This window comes from Lytechinus pictus, chromosome 2 (genome assembly GCF_037042905.1).
Source record: "Lytechinus pictus isolate F3 Inbred chromosome 2, Lp3.0, whole genome shotgun sequence".
Lineage (NCBI taxonomy): Eukaryota > Metazoa > Echinodermata > Echinoidea > Temnopleuroida > Toxopneustidae > Lytechinus > Lytechinus pictus.
In genome coordinates this window covers 22,110,916-22,130,355 of record NC_087246.1, presented here as the reverse complement: position 1 = coordinate 22,130,355, position 19,440 = coordinate 22,110,916, and the positions used below count along the sequence as shown (strand labels likewise).

The 19,440-nt window shown below is 37.0% G+C and overlaps 1 protein-coding gene across 2 annotated transcripts in view; it reads left to right on the top strand.

Moving 5' to 3' along the window:
* The first annotated feature begins 7,681 nt into the window (after nt 1–7,681).
* Nucleotides 7,682–19,440, top strand: part of LOC129254567 (WD repeat and SOCS box-containing protein 1-like) — a 31,898-nt gene continuing 20,139 nt past the window's right edge. Inside the window, exons 1-3 of one of the 2 annotated variants that reach the window (XM_054893043.2) lie at nt 7,682–8,173; nt 16,126–16,312; nt 17,007–17,260. In XM_054893043.2, coding sequence (XP_054749018.1) covers nt 8,137–8,173; nt 16,126–16,312; nt 17,007–17,260 — 478 coding nt within the window. In that variant the 5' untranslated portion in view covers nt 7,682–8,136. The remainder of the gene's footprint in view (nt 8,174–16,125; nt 16,313–17,006; nt 17,261–19,440) is intronic. The other variant, XM_054893044.2, reaches the window with a different exon arrangement.

The window sequence follows — 19,440 nt, the reverse complement described above, 5'->3', positions numbered from 1 at the left end:
TATTTCCCCCCTTTCCTTTAATTAAATTGCGTTGATTTTTTTTCTGGGGGGGGGGGGGTTCATGCCCCCAAGCGTCCCTTCCCATTTGCACGTCAGTGTTGGTAACGTAATACAAACACGATTTATATCGAACATTCCATTTTGACGTTTTTAGGACATGTTCTAAAACGTTTAGTTTGGTTTCGAGAAAGTTCTTAAAACGTTTTGTGTTTGCTGGGCTTGTATGGGCTTGTATTGATCGATATATACCCATCATTGTGAGGGTGTCTCACTCGTGTAACAATAGCGCTAATAATAGGCATTACGTACGCCCTTTTCACAGAGCTAAGATAAGACCATTATTCACTTTCATTTCACCACCCTTGTGAAATAAGGGGCTTTCACAAGTCGCTCTTGCGATCGTTTGCGATCATTTGGTCACAGCATTTATGTTGTACACAGTCGCAACGGTTATAAGTATAGTCGACCGCACCATCAATTGTGAAAGGCTATACACAAACAGCTTTAAGTTGGCAACGAGAAATCTTTTAGTAATAAGGGTTACATCCGCCTGAGAGCACAGAACACACACACCTACAGAGCCCGGTACCCCCCCCCCCCCCGAAAGAATATGAAAGGAAAAAGGTTTATATTAGATATTAATTATGTTGAATATAATGTCTAAATTTAACAGTACAGAGCGATTTAAAATATGCTCGCTCGCATCATTCCCTCACTATCGGACCCTCCTACATTTTGGTTCATCAATTTAACAGAAGGTAACAGGGCCAATACATAGTGGCGATTGTTGGGTTTATTTGTGCGATTGATTGCTGCATGTGACACAATGATCGATCGTAAAAATCACGGTAATCATGGTTACGGGGCCTTGGAATTTTCTGGTCGGAAATTAGACCTATATTTATCAAATAATTTTGCGTGCTGTTTACGAGGGAAGGGAAGTCGTAGGCCAATTAACGAGCAATGTTTACCAAAAAAAATATGTGATGAAATGAAAGATATTAATTTGTTTATTTGAATTGAATTGAATAAAACATCTCTTGAACTTGGTCCATGGTTTATCGAAATCATCGAGTTTGGATGAGATCATTATGCATACCCGGAAGCATGAACGTAACCTACCACAGCTTTTGCAGGCCAGAGGGGTGGGGTGACCATCGTCTCCTTATCGTTTCTCGATCCGGTGATTTTATCATTTCATATTCGTCAGCTGCCCCTGTAATAATAGGGAAATGGCTGACTTTTTTTTTTCTCTCTCTCTCTTCCTACCCTATCCCTAATGAATCAATGACAAAATAATTACTCAGCGATTTAATCAGTTTTGATGCTATCATGATTATGCAACGATGATGACGTGTAAATCATGATGTGGATGCCTCAATTTCCTCCTCTCTTTTCCTCTCTCTCGTTCTCTTTCTTAACCTCCCTCTCCCATGCTCTCTAAACCAATCTCTCTCCCTCCCTCCATCGCTTTCTCTCCCTCTCCCACCCCCTTCACTCTCATTCTCCTAATATGATTGATATGCGCATGCGTATGGAGGTATTTTAATTTCACATTCTACATCTATTTTTTTTTTGGGGGGGGGTCTTTTTTGCGTTATTGCCTGGTATGGATTAATAACATACAAAAGTGAAACTAAATTAAATTTCACAAAAAGCAGTACGAGTATTTAGTGAAAAAAATTGACAATAAAACTGTCAAAGCGTTATTTCTCTCCTTCAGACTTTCGACGTGTATTTAACCAATAAAGGAAAAGTAGCTATAATTATGACCGTCTCATCTTGTTTTCGAATCTCTTTCCATATTTCTATTGAAAATCCGTTTGCGGTAAATCCTGCCCGAGAAGACGTGTGTGCATCCAGGGGGGGGGGTGAAACTAATACATTTCAGGGCTATAGGGGGGGGGGGGTCCCGAAACGGGATCTCCATACATGTAGTTTGGTGATGATAGTCAAGGTCTATTAAAATAATATGAAACATTTTTAACGATGGATTTGATGCTCTTAGGTTTGTTACATAAACTATAGGCCTATAATTCTAAACTAAGTTGGGTCCGATGACCATACGAGCAAATTTTTAGAATTTTGAATACTCTATGGGGTAAAAAAAAGAATCTTTCAAGATCAGGGACTGAATGCCTCCAGAATAAGTCTAAAATTAGAAAAGTGCGTAAACAAGAGGAAGAAGAGGGATCATTAAAAAAGTGCCTCCTCTAAATAATGGATTTGGCGCTTTATATTATAAGTCAAATGTATTATTAATATTAATATCATCATTGGGTAACATACTGTCCACACAACAATTGGTTAACAAAATTATCCAACTCTGTGAAGTTTTTAACTGTAGTTTTCACCCAAAGCACACTTTGGTTTAAAACTAACCAGTATTGGATACAACTTTATAAACCAAATTGCTGTGTGGACAGTTTGTTGCCCAACATTTTTAAGAGTGTGTATTTAGGACATCACTGTCATCACACACAAAAAAAATTTCACAATATTTCCCCAAGATGGAGTCATATACCTTACAAATATTGTAATGTGAATGGGCCTTGTGCCACAACAAAGGAGAGGAGAGATTAGGCCTGTCGATAATACCCTTTTTACACAGGCTAAAATTTCCTTAACCCCGTACTATAGGTGGGGCTAAATGGCAATTTAGCCCCACCTACAGTGCGTCCCAAAAAAAACTATACACTTTTGAAATGGCTGCCAAATAAAAAGTATATCACTTTGGGGGGAAAGACTTACATACATGGAAGCCTATATATAAAGTCAACTTTAAAATGACACCAAAAAGTTGGAAAACTTGTCATGCTTGAGCGAGCACTGCCCACTAAAACAAAGGGTATGGAAATTAGGGTGGGCAGGAATTAGCCTTCCAATTTCTTTCAGTTTTTGAGATGCGAGTCCCTTGGAACTTGCAAAGTTGAGGATGTTTTGATAAATCAATGATCAAGCATTATCAATTTAGGTTTTTAGAGCAAATTTTAAGAATTATTAAATTGAAATTTAATGTATGAGTGAACATGAAATACAATTTTTCACTTTTTAAGTGGATCTCAGCAATGTGTTCATGGAAGTCAGAATATGGATAGGACTTAGGTGGGGGAAGTAGGTTGACGGGATATGGGTCAACAGAACACTTAACCCCCCCCCTCTCTCTCTCTACCCCTTTCACCCCTCCTGAGAGACTAGCCTTTGCTAGGGTGAGCAGGAATTAGCCTTAATTCCATTTTTTTTTTAGGTGAGTCCTTTGGAACTTGCAAAGTTAAGGGTGTTATGCTAGATTACTGATAAATGGAGATCCGTTTTGGTTTCTTAAGCAAATTTCACGAGTTACTAAATTGAAATGTAATGCATGAGTAAACAGGAATTGTAATTTTAGTGTAGCATTTTTCGTTTATTATGTGGATCTTAGCAAGTGTGCTTGTGAGAGTCAGAGTAATGTGATGGTACCTGTTACATGCAAGGGGATGAGATAGGGTAAGACTGGGTTAAAGGGGCATTCTTCTTTGTGTTCTCTTACAAATTACATGTCATGTACTCACCCCGCCCTCCACCCCTTTCTTTCTCTTGGTTGGTATTTAAAACTTAAAATGCCAAGTGACTGATGGTTGATGGGTCTTTCTTTTCCATTGAATGATTTATTAAGAACTTGACTAATTATGATAATTTATGAAATCATTTATTGAAAAAGCTGAATGTTTGATTGATAATGTATTGAAAAAGGTGAATATTTGATTGATGACATTGATTGAGTTTATTTACTAACAGATTGTTGATTGATAGATAAAAGTTGATGATCTAATTTTCAGAATTTATTATCAAATTGACAGTCCGCTTTGCACTTAATGCGTACATGTAATAGCAATCAGTCTCAATCTCAACAGGAAGGGGGAGGGACGGACCTGTAGGAGGGAGGCTAAACGTTCTGTTGACCCTTTTCCCATCAGCTTACTTCACACACTGAAGTAATTTCTTACCCCTATTCTCCTGACTCCAATGAACACACTGCTGAGACCCACATTGTAAGTTAAAATGCTTCACTAAAGATTGCAATTCATGCTCACTCATGCATGGAATTTCAATTTGATAATTCATGAAATTTGCTCTAACAATTTAAATTGATAATGAATGACCATCAATTCATCAGAACACCCTCAAGTTTGCAAGTTCCAAGGGACTCGCCTCTCAAAAACTGAAAGAAACCGAAAGGCTAATTCCTGCCCACCCTAATTTTCATACCCTTTGTTTAAGCGGGTAGTGCTCACTCAAGCATGAATAGTTTTCCAACATTTTGGTGTAATTTGAAAGATGACTTTATCGGCTTTCCATATGTATAAGTCTTTCCCCCCAAAGTGATATACTTTTTATTTGGCAGCCATTTCAAAAGTGTATAGTTTTTTTTGGGACGCACTGTATAGTACGGGGTTAAGCTTAGCCCACTTTCTTTTTACACAGCATTTTTGCAAAGTGGGCTAACCCCACCTTTAGTACGGGATTATTTGGCCCTGCAAAAAAGCAGGGTTATCCCAGCAATTGCGGTGCTAAGAGCGATAGTACGGGGTTAAGATCGCTAGTGTAAAACGAAAGTGGGCTAAGCTTAACCCCGTACTATATAGTACGGGGTTAAGGAAATTTTAGCGTGTGTAAAAAGGTACGAGTGAAGTACTTGTACTACGAATGATCGACAAAAACCACTAGTCCGGGGTTAGCGAGTTTCGTGTGTGAAAAGCAAGCATTCCTTATCCGGGGTTAGCGATAACAATTTGGCATGTGTGAAAAGGAAAAAAAATAGTACGGGGTTAAGGATAGTACGGGGTTAGCGATAGTCCGGGGTTAAGAAAATCCTGTGTAAAAAGGGTAATCTGTCGCTGTTGATAATATTGCCGTCATGAAAAGGGAAAGATTTTGAAAACTGACTTCCGGAGTTGATACAAAATTCAAATTCTGAACAAAGATTAATTCAAATTTGAAATGCAAAATAAATTTGTTATGTTAAATGCTATTTAAAGTTTATAAAACGGATAAAATCGTTGAAATATTCATAATAGTTTCAACCGCATCGAGTTGATGGATATCATCAGTAAATCATATTCTTTTCGTCAAAGCATATTGTACAGGTCATTCGATCTCTGCTCTCCGAATAAGATAATTGCTATGCTCAAGCCTCAAAGATTCAACCAACCGTGTTTTTTTTAAGTTGTTGGGATAACATTCCTCGGGGGTGCTGCGTTTATAGGCAGCACTGCATGGTAGGTGTTAAAAATTTGATTAATGTAAGCAAAATGACCTAATCTATGACACGAAACACTTTTTCTGCTTGTCAAACTTCTCGGGACCAGCACTCCTGGTGTAAAGCTTTCTTTTTCTTTTTTTTTACTTGTCAAATTTACATCAGTAACCCCTGATAAATAAATAAATGAATAAATAAATAAATGATAATAATAATAATATTAATAACAAAAAATGAAACAGATGATGATAAAAGAAGAAGACATAATTATAAGCGAATTCAAATTGATAATTCAATCTATGAATTAAAAATTAGATGAATAAAATAGCTCATTGTGTGCAGAATAGCTTCATGATTTGGTTCAGAACGGAAGGTATGATTTATATCAAACTTTTACTATGATCTAATGACAGGAATGTTTATTTGAATCAACATTGACTATGCTCTGATGACGAGATTGTTTGGTCATAAAGTTGGTTTTTGAAGACCATTGAAACGGTCACCATTTTCGTTAATTTATCCTCCAAGTTCACTATCAAACAATATATTTTTTGCTTAAGCTCATAATAGTTCGCGTTTTCTCTCCCTTCCCTCTCGATTATGCCATTGATTTCATATTATATTTCTGTTATAGATTTCTAACAATTCGTTACTATTAATAAAGGCAAATGAAAAAAAAATTCCAGTTGCTTTTCGATCATTGATTTCTTTTTAAATTTACTTCCTTGATGTTAACGAATAAGCCTACATGGGCCGCCAGAATGGGAACTTCAGCAAATTTTTTTTTAGTCGAAAAATGATGTCGAAACATTCCCCACGCGCCGGACGGACGTTTGTCATGTTTATTGACAATGGGGGCGCTAGACATTTTATAATTTCAGCAAATAACTATATTGGATGGAAGATACCCCCATACCCATTGGTCAGCAAGGTTGTCCACTGCCTGTTAAGTTCTCATCCAGAATGTTACTTACATCCATTTCGTCTGATAACCATTTGGTTTAATTGCCACTTTGTCTACTTGCCATTTTTTAAATTCCGTCTAATATCTAGGTGAAGTGTTATAAAATAAGTAAAAAAAACAAAGATGAAATTAGACCAATTGGCCCCTCACATCTTAAACACTATTTACTGTAATCAGAGGGTATATACATGAACCAAGTGTAGTGTAAACCAAATGACAACGATGGCAAATATTGATTGTAGACCAATGCGTCTGTTATGTCCTGCTGTTAGAATGTATTTGTAGACATAGTGAATATTAACCGATGCATTTGGCGCCATGAAAGTCACACTCCTTTTGAAAAAGTTTCCTATTTTAGTTTCTTATTTTTTTAAAATGATAAACAGGAAATTTGAAACAGATAGGAATGCTAGAAATGTATATTTTATGACTACACCCTACACACAGCAGGGCAATGTTGGAATTGAATTTTGAGGAAAATATTTTTGTTGGCTAATACCCCACTCCAGGAGTGACAAATGAACAAAACGATGATGATGATGATGTTGGTGATAATGATGACGACGACGATGATGGTGATGATGACAACAATACATTATACAAAAATCATGTTTACTTTCTCTGTAATATGCCCTTTAATTATTGTGAGCAGAATATTTTGTATATATTATAAAGCGCTTTGGGTATGTCATTATTATGGAAAAGCACTGTGCAAAAACATCGCGTTTATTTATACAGTTCGGAGAGCGTGGCAAGTTAAGTAACTCCCCAGCCTCCCCCTACCCTCCCAGTGATTAACTGATGAAGTACATCAATCTCTTGTTTTAACCAAAAAAAAACTTTGAAGTTTGAATGTCACAGTACAAGATCGACACCGCACTCGACGCATGATGCATAAAATGGTTGTTTTCAAGGACGGACGATGTAATGATCAACAAAAAAGAAAACATATTAATTGTCTGGATGATTCACTAATACCTCGGTCACATTTGCTCTACGGCGGCCGTACGGCTAGTCGAAAACAGCCGTTTTAACATTTTTTGTACCAGCTACTCTAATAGGTGGTTTGAAATAAAATAAATAAAACGGCTGTTTTCGACTCGCCGTACGGCCGCCGTAGAGCAAATGTGACCGAGGTATTACTCCCCCACCAAAACTTTCCAAGGCGTAGATTTTCAAGACGTAGATTTCAAATCATACATCAAAAGGTGTCGTTTATCAGAGTAAATTGTACATTTCAAGGACTCGGATGCAGCATCACAACGAGACGATAGTGCTTTTACAAAGCGATGTCTGAATTACCCCCTTTCTGAAATTTCGAGACTTTTTTTTCATTTTGCTTGAAAATGATAGCTTATTATCTTTCTTGTCCTTTTTGTTTGTATGATTATTTCACCTTGTCTGCTTTTGTTGACAGTTGTATGCAAATGAGTGTGGGGGTCTCTCGTGCATTGACGTCACCTGTGCGCATGCGCTGTGCATAGCAAGCTGCGTTGATAACATGGTTGAAATGAGGCTTGCTGCATGCTGAGTGAGATACATACGTTGAATCTCGAATAATTTTGTTTCTTAGAAGAGAACGTGTGGCTGATAAAACGGCATATTTCTTTCTTAAGCCTACACTCTTACGTTTTGGCCAAGTGGCTTGATAAAATCGATTCTTGATCAATTGTAATAACCAAATTACCGTTGGGTGTTCATCGCTTGCTAAGTAAGACATTGCTCGACTGCACACAACAACAACACTGAACACACGGTCGACACTGCACTGCTGCACAGCAAGAGCCAACTTCCCTGCAACGTCGGGGACTCAATTCGCCGTGCCGGTGTGAAGAAGGAAGACCGGAGCCGGAGGGCGGAACGTGGCTTTCACCGAAAATATCTGTTGTCCGTCCTCATATCTTGTAAATTCGAATAGTCGTCTGTTGTTGGAATGGGTACTTCCCAGAACAATTCTTTCGAAGATATTGGTAAGTGAAATTTATTTTCAAACAAAAATAAAACTGTCCTTCCTATAATAAAATTTTCATTTCCAAATGAAATTGACCAAAAAAGAAGTTCAAATTAAAAAGTCCAAACATGCCAAACAAAGGCAAAGAGTAATGAAAATTAGAAAATAAGGGTAAAAATTTGATTTCAGAGAGCTCAATAATTGTTTTCATCATTAGATCTACATGCTCATGAATCATGACTAAGCAAAGCAACGCAGCTACCCCAAAATCCAAATCCGAAAGTTTTTTTTTGGGGATAGAAATCAATGTTGAACCTTTGAAGCAAAACACAAAAAAGGGATGATTTTCATTCATTCATTCAAATTTCAATCATTATTTTTCACCTACATGTACATGGTCATGGATGCATTAAAATAGGCAGTGTTTTTTTGTTTATCTCTCTTTTTTCCAAATTTTTCTTATGTATTTACCGTATGTGAACATTAGACTTTGCATCAAACATTATTTCGACTGATTGTAAAAACAGTTTACTTAAATAATTTATTTAACCTGAATTGGTCCAATGAATCTGAATTGTCTTAAAAACTTCCATCGATCACAAATCTTGGTGTTATTAATATTATATTGATTTTGAAGCCAATGACATATGTTCATATTCAGGCGTACACTAACACTACAGTGCTGTATCATTGACCAAATTTTCAATTAGCAAAGTTTTTCAAACTAATGATTTTGGGAAGAGTTGGATGGTTGATTTTCTTCATAGTGCTAAATTTCTTGTGTCATTAATCAATTGTTTCTGATTACATGGTCACATGTACTATACTAGGGTGCTTTTGTTCTCAAAATGTTCTAAAGAGCCCTGAAAAATTCCCATTCCCTGCACTGCATTGTAATTTGTGAACAAACTGTGTATACATTGTCATAAATGATTTTCTTGTGTTGGTTGGAGTGAAGCGATATTGTGTAGGCCTTTGTTAATTTGGTTTATTTATTTATTTTGTGTTCCCTGTATCCAATTTTCTATCTGAAATATTTCTTTAGGTTTTGCCTAAAGGTTTTGTATCAAACTGTTCTCTTTATCTTTACATGTATCTAGTCAAGTGTAGTAATTGAATGTTTTCCTTCACTATCACATAATTAGAACTCAGTAAAGAGATTTGGATGATGCAATTATTAAAAGTCTGATTCTTCTGTTTACAGCCATTGACTTGAGTGTACTGTTGTGGTCCAAGCCAATAATACCTGCTGTAGAGTATATCTGTTTGCTTTATACAGTCATCCACATGCCTTTTCCAGTGAACAGAGTACTAAGATCAATAAATGTGTATGGTATGTGTGTGTGTGTCCATTTGTTGGTAACACAAAAGGATTCATGGTGCTCCCTCCATGGATGGACATTTGCATAAAAGAGGGTGGGAGTGTATGCTCTTCTTCCATTGGTCAATTTGGGGGTGTGTATAAAGTGTGTATGGAAGAATGGTCACTACTGCATACAGTAGTCTTCAATTTCAGACCCTGGTTTATCCTGGTAATAAAGTGGGTCCGTGACTTTTGTGTGTTTATACCCTTCTAATGCAGTTTAATAATAATGTTGAATAATGTTGTAAACCCAATGCTATCCTTGACTCTGTACAATACTTAAATTTTTCCTTTTTGCACAGTACACATTTTGTACTTTCCCCTGCTTGAGCTGTCTTGGCCCAATAAACATTGGCCTACATGCAGGCCTACATGTGTACACAGTATATCATCACAATCTTGAGTACTAAATTTAGTGCATAGGTCTATCATTTCAGGTACACATGTACGTGATAGCACCTGTACTGTATATTGCACAAATGTTGTACTGTGCATGTTAATGATAGATTATACCCTTGCAATTATAAACATAATCAGGGGCGGATCCAGGATTTTCAAAAGGGGGGGGCACATTTTCCAGAGGAAAATTTTGACAGGCAAAAAAAAAAAAAAAAAAAAAAAATCTCCACTTTCAAAAAGGGGGGAGGGGCACACTTGTGTTTTAACATCAGTTTTAAATTACAAATTTTAATAGTGCATCTCAAAGGGGGGGTACAGGCCGGCTTTGTCCCCCCCCCCCCCTGGATCCGCCAGTGAATATAATGATACCCTTACAATTTCAAACGGGATGTGCATGTGTACATGTACATGTACGCAGGAAGTAGCCTAAACCAGTAGGCCTAAATTATTTTCTTCCAAGCAGCATACATGTGCATGCAAGTACATTAGGCCTACACATGTACAGGTACCCATAACACTAACATAACAGTTTGGTACAAGTGAGTCAGATAAAAAACTTTTCACCCCCCAAAATCATCAATTTGATAAAGTCTAAAAGAGTAGCCTACAATGTATCTTCTCCCAAATAATTTGATTGCACATTATAGTACTTTTACTGTACATGTATGATTGGATCATAAGGAAGTTTCTTTGCTGTGAATGAGATGTGAAATAAATTTGATTTGTGTCAAAGAAAAGCATGACTGGTCTGCAATAATATATAATGAATGAACATACAATCTCCTGTATGAGTTGCTGTGTGCGAACTTTATTGAAAACTTCCTTTCAATTAAATTAACATAGGAATTGTATAATGAAAAGTAAACAACTGTTAATGGAAAGTGTATTTTGCAATGAATTTCACTGTTACCACTTTGTTAAATGTTTTTACTTTTAAATACTGCCATAATACACCTGTACATTAATTCATTGGAGGTAGGCCGAAGCATGTACCTCCCTTTGAAATAAATCATATATTACATCACCACAAAATACCTTAAATGAAAAATCCTGCTTATCCAAATGAAGACAACTAGACATGATTATATGTAGGTCTATACCAAATCAAAATGCTACAATATTTAGGCAGAAGATACTCTTCCATACACAAATACATTTGTGTTTATATGTGTAATGTGTTTTTTCCCATGAAATTGGACATTTTGTATGCATGTCATTATTTTTTCTAATCATCTATAAATGTATGTGTTGTAGCCTACATACAGTACATGTACAATGTAAATGCCTACATCACTGTCACATGTACATGAAATGTATGTTGATTCATAGACAACCTGTACATACATGTACAGGAGAATAAAGTGACCAGATGAATGTACTGCAATTTATCTTTCTTCAGATGTTGGAATTAATGGAATATATGTAAACTGTTTTATTGCACTGTGCAATGTTGAAGGAACATGAAAGCTTTGGTAGAGGTCATTGATGTGAATAACATACAATCAAGTAGGCCTATCAGCTTTATGTAACATGCCAATTTTACGAAGTGCAGTAGCTGTTTCTGAGGGGAAACCCAGGCTGAATTTTTTTTTCTAAATAATTATCTGAGCAAATACTGAAAATTTCATCGAAATAAAAAGTTATTGAATTCTGAAATTTAACAATAATTTGAGAAAACAGTTGTACAGTATGCTCAATATGAATGATGTCACATCCCCACTTTCCTTTTTCTTATTACGTGAAATCATAATTATTTCATTTTTTCATGTGTGATTGTAAATGATACATGTACATGTATGTCTCCCTTACATAATAAAGTAGATTGCAGTAAGATCTAATTCATAAGTACATGTAGTACCATGTACTGTATATCAGTTGTCGATGGTTTAAATATTTAAAATTTCTTAACTTCGTTTTATATAATTGTCTGCTTTTGATCAAATTTTCATTGTCATGTTTGTCTGATTTTGTCTAGAGTACCCCTTTATTCTTTTTCAGTTTGACCGCTAATAGCCTGTGATAATTTCCAATATTCAAATCTTAGATATTTAGAGCATGTACAGTTATCAGCAATGTTTTATTTTTCTTTATAAAAAGGCTCATTAATCATTTATCATACAAATTAATCAGGAATAGTTTATAACATGGAATTTTCATCCCATTCCATGCTTTGGAATTATTTTTATCAGAAAAGAGAAAAGCACACAGATACCGTATTTTAAAGGGATGCTCCGGGCTGAGAATGATATATGATAAACAGATAAAGAAAAATCAGACTTGTTATGATCAAAATCGGACTAGAAATACATACATGTACATGTATAAAAAGTTATGGCATTTTAAATATTTGCATTATTCTAGTGAAACAGTTTTACATTGTAGCCATGTATATGAAATTAGATTTATTCAAATTTTTTCTACCAAGAACTGAAAAAATTGGATAGACAACTGATTTAGTGCATTACATGTAGATATTTTAATTGCTGCAACTTATTTCATTATGAAGGAGACACATTATTCAAACATGTATGAAAAAATGAAACAATCATGATTTCATGCAATGACATAAGAAAAAGGAATGTGGGGGATGTGGCATCAGCAGCCCACCTTTATTCATGATGACATGCATATAACTATGTATTTTTAGAAAATATTGCTAAACTTTAAAATTCAATAACTTCGCTATTTGTAATCTAATTTTGATGAAACTTTAAGCATTTTGCTCTGTGAATTTTACTCTATTCATTTAGATATAAATATTTTCAGCCCGGAGTACCCCTTAAATATTGATTGGGCACCCAATCAAAATAAATTTTCATATAAAATCACAGAATTTATCCTGGAAAATAGAGTGTCACTTCTTATCCTCCACATCAAAGACACAGGGTATTAAGAGAGCTAAAGATATGCTTTAAAGACCCAGATCAGACCCAAAAGTGATATTGATGAATCATAATCAGATCCTACATTGTAGTACAGAAATGCAAGCTTTATGCATTTTTACCGCTTACCAGCTGCGTATTTTGCTTCAGAATAGCTCCAATTATCGGGCTTAGAAAATAGGCTTTCTCTGTACGTGCTTTCACCGGCCTCGAGACCTGGACGTCACATGTTCGAAGCGTTGGGATTCCATAGGGTTGTACACAGAAAAACTGGGTAATTTTTCTGCTTTTCAGATTACACATTTTATTTTCTTCACTTCTATCACATATTCCTGAAAGCTTGAATTGATGAAATCTTCAGCTTTTGAGTACAGTACTTTGTACCGCATTGTATTTCCCTCATATTTGGCACAGCTTTCCAGTTCTGTCTGCATTCAGATAATGTGTAACTTTTCCTGACATAGCAATTTAGGCCCAATAAGACCCAAACATAGAAATCCCCCAAAATCTAGTGAAGAGTAGTGGGTTTCCTTCCATATGAGCACTGACTATTTTTTATTATCGCCATTTTTTCTGGAAATTGAAAAGAAAAAATTGAATTCAGAATCTGAAAATCAGAAAAATTACCCAGTGTTACTGTGTTTATGAAACCCTATGGAATCCCGACGCTTCTACATGTACACAACATGACGTCACGTCTCGATCGGTGTTCAAAAGCACAGTGTACAGAGAAAGCCTATTCTCTAAGCACAATAATACTGAAGCAAAATACTCATAAGGGCCGTCTGCACCATCCCGAAGTTTCAAATTAGCGCGCTATTTCTGATCCGGCAAATTATCCCGATCTGAAAAATCTCGAGATAGTTGGCGGTGCAGACGCAATTATCGCGCTAGTTCGTAGGATTAATCTCGAGATTGCAATCCCAAGTCAACTCGGGTTTATTTGCAAAATAGCGCGCTATTTTACGAATTATCCCGCTAATTCGTCGGTGCAGACGCACTCGAGATTGGACTCGGGGTAATTTATTCATGACGTCAGTCCATAATGCAATTCGCGTTCCACTTCCGCCTTGGTCAAAACATAAACACGTGCGAAAGTCAACTTTACACATGCGAATAGCGTTCATAAGCAACGATGGTGTCCCCACCAGTGAATGGATTTTGGGAGAGACCCCGGGAGAGACCAGACCGAAGGGGGAGGCGCTCATCGCATCGACGATAGTCATATTCAATAACAACACTGACAGCAGTGTTGTCTTATTCCTTCGAAAAATGTGAGCAAATAGCATTTCTTTCCTCCTTCTCCCTCTCTCTCTCTCTCTCTCTGTCGTTGCCTCCTACTCCGCCATCATATTTCACGAAGAATACATCACTTCTTCACTCGCTGAGCTGAAAGGATTGTTGCATAACACCGGTTGAATTCGGCGAAAGTACTAGTGAAAGGAGTTCATTGCTTGCATATCGCGGGAAGTTATTCAAAAGCGCGGGCCGTTGAAACTCCAAGATCCGAAAGTGCGCATGCCCGGAATATCGGGCTTGTTGCCTCGCTCGAGCAGATATAGCTCCTCGTGGGATGGTGCAGACGGGGTTTCTTGAATCTCGAGATTAATCGCGAAGAGGGCTGATCGGGCTAAAATCTCGAGATTGAGCAAACTCGGGATGGTGCAGCACCGCCTATACAGTTGATTTAAGCATTCGATTGGTAGAGGTATTATTTGTCAATGTCACTTTTTGGTCTGGTCTGGGTCTTTGAATAATTGTAGGACAAGACCAGGGACCAGGGGGGTGTTTCATCAATGCTGTCAGCACTGACTAAATGGTCAGTGCTGACTATTTCAGTGAAATCCTTGGTTTTGATTGGCTAAGAAGCACTGGCCTCTGACTGTTGCTATGGTAACTGTCGGTGAAAGACAACTTGTCAGTGCTGACAACTTTCATGAAACGGACCCCAGGTTGGCAATTTTCCAAGAAATTTAGGTTTTGCACACCCTTGTGAAAGTACCTAAGATTAAAGGCCTTACATGGAGGTAAAGGGAAATGCTAGAATACGCTTGATGAACACCTGGGCAATACCCCCAAAACATATTTTGTAGTATTTCCCTGTATTTTCAACTTGAGGCAGTATACTGGTATTTACACACCCTGGCTACATGTATCCCTGCCACAATACAGGGTACATTCTTTTTATGATAGGCCAAATGTACATTTAGCACTAATGGGAAAAATTGAAAAGGGCACAACAAAAAATCCAAGGCGTACATGCCGGGTCTTTACATGTATGTACGAGAGGGGCATTAAAGCCAATCAATAGGGCACCCAGTGCCTTGGTCATGGTGGCCTTGGATTAAAAGTTCTTTATGTTTAAATTCTGATTTGTGTACACTTCTGTGTAAGAATTCCATTAATAGGGTTTACAAAGCCACTCGGATACAGGATGATCTAAGTTTAGTTTCAGGTTACTGTGTCATCCGCCATGTCGCCATGAATAAATATAACTTGGTTCGCAATTTTGGATGGCTTCTGATTAGATTTCCAGACCTGCTGTGCAAATATAAACTTTGAGTGGACTTGAATCAAAGCCGTGGTCTGCAAGAGATAGGCTACATGAACATGTAGATGATCAATGAAAAACATATATTGCTGCAATGATGGAATGAAAGTGATTAAAGAAGTTGGATACAAAGGAGCATTTAACAGTGCATGGGGTGTCAATACCTTGTAGGCCTACATGTACTTCAATTTTTTTTAGCATTCCCTTTAAAGGAGAATGAAATGGAAGGCCCGAATCTTGTACATGAACAGTCATTATATTCTCATTAGTGGTAGTATCCACAAATGTAGAGTTTACAAATTTGATTTGAATAAATTTCATATGGGTCTTGCATAATTTAATATTGCCCCCCCTTTCAAGAGTATAGTGTATTCATGTACATGTAGGCCTAAACATGTATCACAAAAGTATATGACCCCCCCTTCAAGGGGGGATCATAAAGGTGACTACAGCATTAAAAATTAAAGGCAATTTAAAAAAAAGAAGCCTTTTGGGGCTAACTGTGGGGATGGTTCCTACTACATGTACTGTACATGTACGCAAGGACTTCTGTACAGTATATGAATATGCAAGCAGGCAAAAATTATATGGCAAACATGGAAAAAATAAAACACATTACTGACTTCTGGTAATTTTGAACATGGTTCAAAGAGATTCAAACTCATCTAGCAGTACATCTATACTGTTGTACATGTACACCAAGTCTCCGTGATTGAACTAAAGTTGAGCAAAATATACAGTATATAGGTTGATTTTCTTCTTGTCATTGTCCTCAGCCAAGGCCTCAGTGATCACCGAGCTTGAGACACCGGTCCAGCGTGAAGTCTTACCTTCGTTTCATACCACAAGGTCTGCTCCTGAGACGTGGGACGTGGCCTTTGCGCCAGATCACTCCTACTTTGCCTGGTCTTGCGGCAACCGTATTGTCAAACTCGTCCCATGGGACAAGGAAAATCACAATATGTGAGTAGAAAGTTTACCAAGTCCTACTGAAGCATCGTACATATTGTAATGGTTCTGACTCTTATCTTTCAGTCAGAAAATTTGGAGATTTAATCCTGTCCTTGAGGATCAACAAGTAATGATTTACAGTATTTTTCTTTGTTTTGCTGAACTCGGCCCAAAAAATGTTATATAATAAAATAGCTAAATTGATAGGTATGGATTAATAATTAAATGAATAAAATAAAGTCAACAAATTAATATAAATAAGGAAAAAAGAGTTAAACAAAACAAAAGATTTTAAAAAATAAATGAAAGAAATATGAAATTGATTGGTCTCTTTGCTCCCTTGGCCCTCGCTAATGTTTCAAACTTTTTATAGCCAGTGCATACCAACCCTCCCCTGGAAATTCTTCTGATTTAGTGCAGAGCATATAACAGCTGCACTGGGAAATTATGCCACTTTTTTATTGTGTTAAGGTTCTATAGAATTCATTCATCATTTTACATGTTTTTAATATGGAAAATAAAAACGCTCTGAATTTGAGCCATTCATAGTTCTTATTAAGAATTTGCCCATATTTTTTATTCTAATTTAGTACACACTTCTGTAGGAAAGGCTCTTAATTTTGTATTCTGTTAATAAAATTGATTTCATTCCAATTTTTCTGTAATGTTGGAAATTTTGTTGTTTACGTATTTATTTTTCTTCCAGCTACAGTGACAATGACCAGAACAACAATGCTAATGATCACTTGGTAAACCGTACCACTCAACGAAATGTCATCACAATAACCTGCAAAGATCTCGTCTGGTCAATTACGTTTGGTACCTCTGTCCCTGATAAGAAGTCGAGTCGATGCAGCCTTTCGTACCGCCTCTTTGGCTTCCCGGAGAAGCTTGACAATGCAGTCATTCTGGCCATAGGTCTCAAGAATGGACAGATCAAGACATATAATGTCAGAAGTGGTAAGTGATATTGACTCTTACAGTCTCTTTTGATATTATTGATAGTTGCCCCACCCCAATCTTGTTGGCGGTGGCCACATTTACCTCTCCAAAATTGGCCAGTTGCATTTACCCCCTTTTCACTTTGCCTGATTCAGTGTATTTTTTTCTCTCTTACTGTATACATACATTTACGTGTAAAGATTATGTGGGAGAGTTGGTGTGTAGGAATCAGCTGCAATAAAAATGTTTATGAACAGAAAGAGGGGAGGGGGTGGGGGGTCTGGTCATATGCATGCATGTACACCAGGGGTCCAGTGCCCTGTCTTACAAAGAGTTGTGATTGATCCTATCAACCCCAACCACATGTACGGGAAGCTGGCAATGCCAACATCTAAAATGCATATTTCATTTTTTTTAAATTCTAGATATGATGTACATGTATACTCTACATTCATTGTTGTTTTGACAAAACAGTGTGCTTCCTTTTTCTTTACTATTAAAGGACGTGCAAATTTCTTGTAGGAAAAATTATGACAATGATGGATTTCCATATGGTTGATGTTAATTTGATCAATCACAACTCTTTGTAAGACGGGACCCAGAACTACTGGTGCAGTATGTTGTACTAGGCTGGAGGTGTACATGCCCAATGCCCTTTTCTGTGAAAACAGTTCTGAAAAGTACATGTAGGGCATTCAAAGCAAGGGCATTCATTTGGACCTGGGAGAAAACATTTCTTTGGAACAGTATCAAGACAAGTTTCCTCTCATGCCCCACCTAATCAGCATTACATGTACGTGCTCATGTTAAGCTTCATGTTATTGCCTTAGCAGCTGTGTGTTCCACGCATGATTCGGCCTTGAATAATGTGCTCTCTCAGACACATTATTAAAAGGCATCCAATACCCTCTTCACACTGGCCACAAACGCCGCTACAGTACTGGGACTATCCCAACTTCACTGTAGCTGTGTTGCCTTTACTGTGAATTCTCAGACCTGCAGGGGATACCCTCGCCTCGCAATAACTCCGCAACAAACTATCGCTAGGCAAGCCATAGTAATAGCGGGACAGTCCCGTGACCGCCGCGGTGTTCCTTCAGTGTGAAGGCACTCCGCTACAACACCAGGATAAACCACTTGTGATGTTTTTACTATAATGTGGGGGTGTTATGGCCTAGTGGTTGTGACTCGCATCTCTCAATCTGAAGGACGTGGGTTTGATTCCCCACCCTCAAGTATTTCCGGTGTATCAGAGTCGGGTCACTCATGGGGTCATAAGCCTACACAAGTTTTGTTAAGGAGGTAATAAAAATCACTTGCTGCAGTGTGAATGAGTACATGAAATCTATCCCAGGACTGTGCCAACAGAGCAGGGATAACTTTTCTACTGTGAAATGCATTTATAGCGGGTTTATAGCGGTTTCACCTTCCTGTGACAGCACCGGGATATCAAAATTTGAAAACCAGTGAGAGAGGGTATAAGTCAATGTCTTAAATTTATGTACTGTACGTAGGAATATCCAATATTTGATGTGTCTTTAGATTGTCAATTTCATTGTCACCCAGTCCCTCGATATTGATTTGATTTATTTATTTTCACATTCCAAAAACAAAATTATATACAGGCGTAATCAATTTTCTTAGCATAACATAATAAGCAAATGACATAATGAATAACATATGCATATATACATTCTAACAATCGAATTGAAATATATTTAAAATACCTGAGAAATTTCTTTCTTTTTTTATTATTAAAACAAATAGCAGAAAAAAATATACATAATATCGACATAATACATTTTGAAATGTGGGAGACCTCCATCTTAAGCTTAGAGCTTGAAATTGATAAAGTCCTCAAAAGGAAAGGGGAAGGAAAACCAGACAAACAGTGCGATATTAGGAGTAAAGAAGTCTTAATGTAAAATTTTATTAGAATTTTATAGACTGTTTAGGATATATTTCTGTAGAGTGATGTGTTGAAACCTGCTACTCATATAACGTACATGTATTGTTTTACCACTTGCATTTATGAAAAAAAACATACACATTAACTGTAGGACTACAACCGTACATGCTTGTAGCAAATTGTGATCATGTGATACATTGTAGTGTACCAGGATATCATTCTCTGCCTGCAGATGGGCAGTTCCAAGCAAAAGTGGACATTTTCCAAAAATTTATATTGGCTCTATTAC